Genomic DNA, 3,808 nt, shown 5'->3' with positions numbered 1-3,808 from the left:
TCCTAATGAGACCTGATAGGATAGGATCAGTTGGAAGGGGAGAAGGTCCAACTCTATCAGTGGACTGAGAGGGGGCATGGGAGGAGGGGAAAAAGAAGGGAGGGTGGGATTTGGAGAAGATGAAGGAGGGGTACATACCTGGGAAACAAAGTGAATAAATCATAATAAATAAATGAAAATCAGATGCATATTTGCAGTACACAAAAACATATATACCAAAGCATACCACATGAGCAGTTGCCCAGAGTTCCTCATCTTTCTGTGTGCTGATAATGCAATCCTGGGCTTTCATATTTATACAACCATCTATAATTGCAGTAGTTAACTGTTTATTATATGAAAAAAAAGAATTCAAAGAATCAATGAAGCCAAGGACTGGTTCTTTTAGAAAATCAACAAGATTGAAGAACCTTTAGCCAAACTAACTAAAAGGCAGAGAGACACTATCCAAATCAGCAAAATCATAAACAAAAATGGCGACATAATGACAGACACTGAGGAAATTAAAAGAATCAGTAGGTCTGACTTAAAGAGCCTATACACCACAAAATTTGAAAATCTAAATGAAATGGACAATTTTTTTGTAGATCTCATTTATGAAAGCTTGAGAATTCTTAATCTAAACTAATAACCTCATGATGATGTATTCTTTATAAATGATTTCAAATTCTGTCCTATTTTAGACAGATTCATCTTATCCTGAAGGCATAATATGAACATATCTAAAGCCAGCATGACACTGTAAACTTCACTGATGCTTCTTGCTTGTACTGTATCCTCTCAGTGCAACACCACAACTTCTAAATCTCTTAACTTAGCTTCTCATGTTTTATCTATATGCACCAGTATTGCCAAAACTATACAAGATGGAAGCCACCTCTTCATTAATTTTCTGCTGAACATTTCATCAATTTGTCATGCACAGCAGATCTCAGGCAGAAGGGGAAGTGTGCAGGCCCAGGGCTGTGTGTGGTGCAGGCAGCTGCTGAGAGTCTAGAGGAGGTTTGTGTTAGAGGCTGAAGCACTGTGGGAGGATAGCTGTAACCCTGCTGACAGTAATAAACTGCCAGGTCTTCAGCCTGCACACTGCTGATGCTGAGAGTGTAATCTGTCCCAGATCCACTCCCTGTGAAGCGATCAGGGACCCCAGTGTATCGATTGGATGCACCATAGATTAGCAGTTTAAGAGGCTGCCCTGGTTTCTGTTGGTACCAATGTACATTGCTACCCACATTCTGACTGGATTTGCAGTTTAAGGTGATCCTTTCTCCTATAGATGTGGACATGATTTCAGGAGACTGGGTCATCACAATGTCCCCTTCAGCACCTGCAATCGGAAAGAGACAATGAGTATTCACATATTCACAAAATGAATTCCTGAATCAAATGTTAGGATCAAAAATGTCTTTTCCAATGGCTTTGCCTGCATACTATTGGATTTCAATAGTAATTAGCTCTTTCTCTACAAATGAATTACTTTGATGATATTCCAACCGTTTTTAATGTCCTACCAGATATCCAGAGGAGCAGGAATATGAAGACCTGAGTCTGTGACTCCATCTTCATGCCACTGCTTGTCTGATGCTTTTCATTTCTCACTGCAAAGGACTGGTTTATGAAATATGAGCAGCTGGGCTGGCTTATAGGGACCTATGCAAAGTAGTCATCAAATAAGAAAGGAAATAGCCTGGGTTCGGTGGTGTGAGAGTAACAAGGTTAAATCTACAGCCAAAACTATCATCCAAGAAAATAAGCAATCATTTTGGGGGGTGGGGGCGTTAAGATAGAAGCTCAAGGACCAACTTAGAACTCTCAGTCTGCAAATACTGAGAAGCACTTATGACAGTCTTCCATTAAAAACCAAAAATCTTTAGACCAAGTGAGTTTGACAGTAATAATACTTGACAAACTTTTGATAACTATCCTAAGGAAATAATAAATATTCTGATCAACAACAGCAGAAAGAAATGGGAGGGAAAGAGAAGAAAGGAAAATATGAAGGGGGTTGGGGAAGATAAGGTAAAAAAAAAAAAAAAGAAAGGAAAGGACAGAGAGAAGGACAGGGAAAGCTGGATTGTGAGGGATGGTAAATGCGGATAGGAAAGTTTAATGGAGAAGATAAAAGACTATAAATATTAAAACAGAAAGGTTTGGGGATAGAGTGTCAAGCCAGTGGTTAAGAACATTTGTTTCTCTTATAAAAGACTCAGGTTTGATACCAAGCTGTTGTTTGATGATTCTCAGACATCTGTAATTCCAGTAATGGCACACACATGGTACACATACATATATGCATACATATATACATATTTATACATGCACACATGTACATATAGTTGGAAATGTGAGCCCTGAGCTCGGCTCCAGCTACTACTAGGACTGCAGCCTGCTGCCTTCATTCTACTCTCATGGATTCTAATTCGCTGAAAGCCCCAATGATACCTTTCTTTAAAGTTGCTTTGGTCATGTTGTTTGTCACAACAATAGAAAAATAACTGATGATAAAGGAGAATCCATAAAAAGGATATTATACCTGTAAGAAGACACACACAGTACATGAGAAATTGTATCTGGTCTATAATACTGTCATACCCTCCAATAGCCATGGCCTCCAAAAGCAGTTGATCAATTTGGTTTTAGAGAATGGATGGATGGCATTAGTTAGCATATTGCTTATATTGGGCCTTGAGTTTTCCATTTCTTTTTTATATAATTTTTATATTAATCACAGATTTTATACTTTGTTTCCCAGCTGTAGCCCCCTCAGTCAATCCCTCCCAATCCTACCCTCCCTCCTTCATCTTCTCCCTGGCCCTTTCCAAGTCCACTGATATGAGAGGTCCTCCTCCCCTTCCATCTGACCCTAGCTTATCAGGTATCTTCAGGACTGGCTACAATATTCTCCTCTGTGGCCTAGCAAGGCTGCTACTCCCTCAGCTTGGGAGTGGTGAGGGAAGATCAAAAAGCCAGCCCTTGAGTTCATGTCAGAAATAGTTCCTATTCCCCTTACTAGGAAACCCACTTGGATACTGAGCTGCCATGGGCTACATCCAAACAGGGGTTCTAGGTTATATCCATACATGTTCCTTAGTTGGAGAAGGAGCCTCATAAAAGACCTCTGTGCCCTGATATATTTGGTCCTTGCAGAGCTCCAGTCCCCTCCAGATCTCACTGACTCCCCTTTCTTTCATAAGACTCCCTGCACTCTGTCGCAGGTTTGGTTATGAGTCTAAGCATCTGCTTTGATACACTGCTAGTTAGAGTCTTTCAGAGGCCCTCTGTGGTAGGCTCTTGTCCTGTTACTTGTTTTCTTCTATTTCCAATGTCCATCCCATTTGTCTTTCTAAGTGAGGATTGATCATCTTACCCAGGGTCCCTTTTCTTGTTTATCTTCTTTAGGAGTATAGATTTTAGTATGTTTATCCTATCTTATAGGTCTAGTTCCCACTTATAAGTAATTATATACCATGTGTGTCTTTCTATTTCTGGGATCCCTCACTCAGCATGATCTTTTCTAGATCCCACCATTTGCCTGCAAATTTCATGATTCCCTTGTTTTTAATTGCTGAGTAGTATTTCCATCGTGTAAATGTACACAATTTCTCTACCCATTCCCCCATTGAGGGACATCTGGTTGTTTCCAGGTTATGGCTATTATGAATAAAGCTGCTACAAACAGGGTTGAACAAATGTCTTTGAGGTGTACTTGAACATATTTTGGATATATGACTAGGAGTGGTATAGCTGGATCTTTAGGAAGTGCTATTCCTAAAGAATGTTGTCTGAGAAAGGGCCAGATTGATTTCCA

At 39.9% G+C, this 3,808-nt stretch overlaps 1 gene segment (V, D, J or C); it reads right to left on the bottom strand.

Moving 5' to 3' along the window:
• Positions 1-884: 884 nt before the first annotated feature.
• LOC129674964 (immunoglobulin kappa variable 4-1-like) lies at positions 885-1,578 on the bottom strand. The segment is given in 2 exon segments: positions 885-1,327; positions 1,512-1,578. Coding segments are annotated over 2 exon segments (498 nt in total).
• Between the last annotated feature and the right edge of the window lie 2,230 nt (positions 1,579-3,808).

Source organism: Psammomys obesus, unplaced genomic scaffold (genome assembly GCF_907164565.1).
Source record: "Psammomys obesus unplaced genomic scaffold, mPsaObe1.curated_primary_1811, whole genome shotgun sequence".
NCBI classification, from domain to species: Eukaryota; Metazoa; Chordata; class Mammalia; order Rodentia; family Muridae; genus Psammomys; species Psammomys obesus.
The sequence above is the reverse complement of the archived record's forward strand: the minus strand, read 5'-3'. Positions and strand labels throughout refer to the sequence as shown.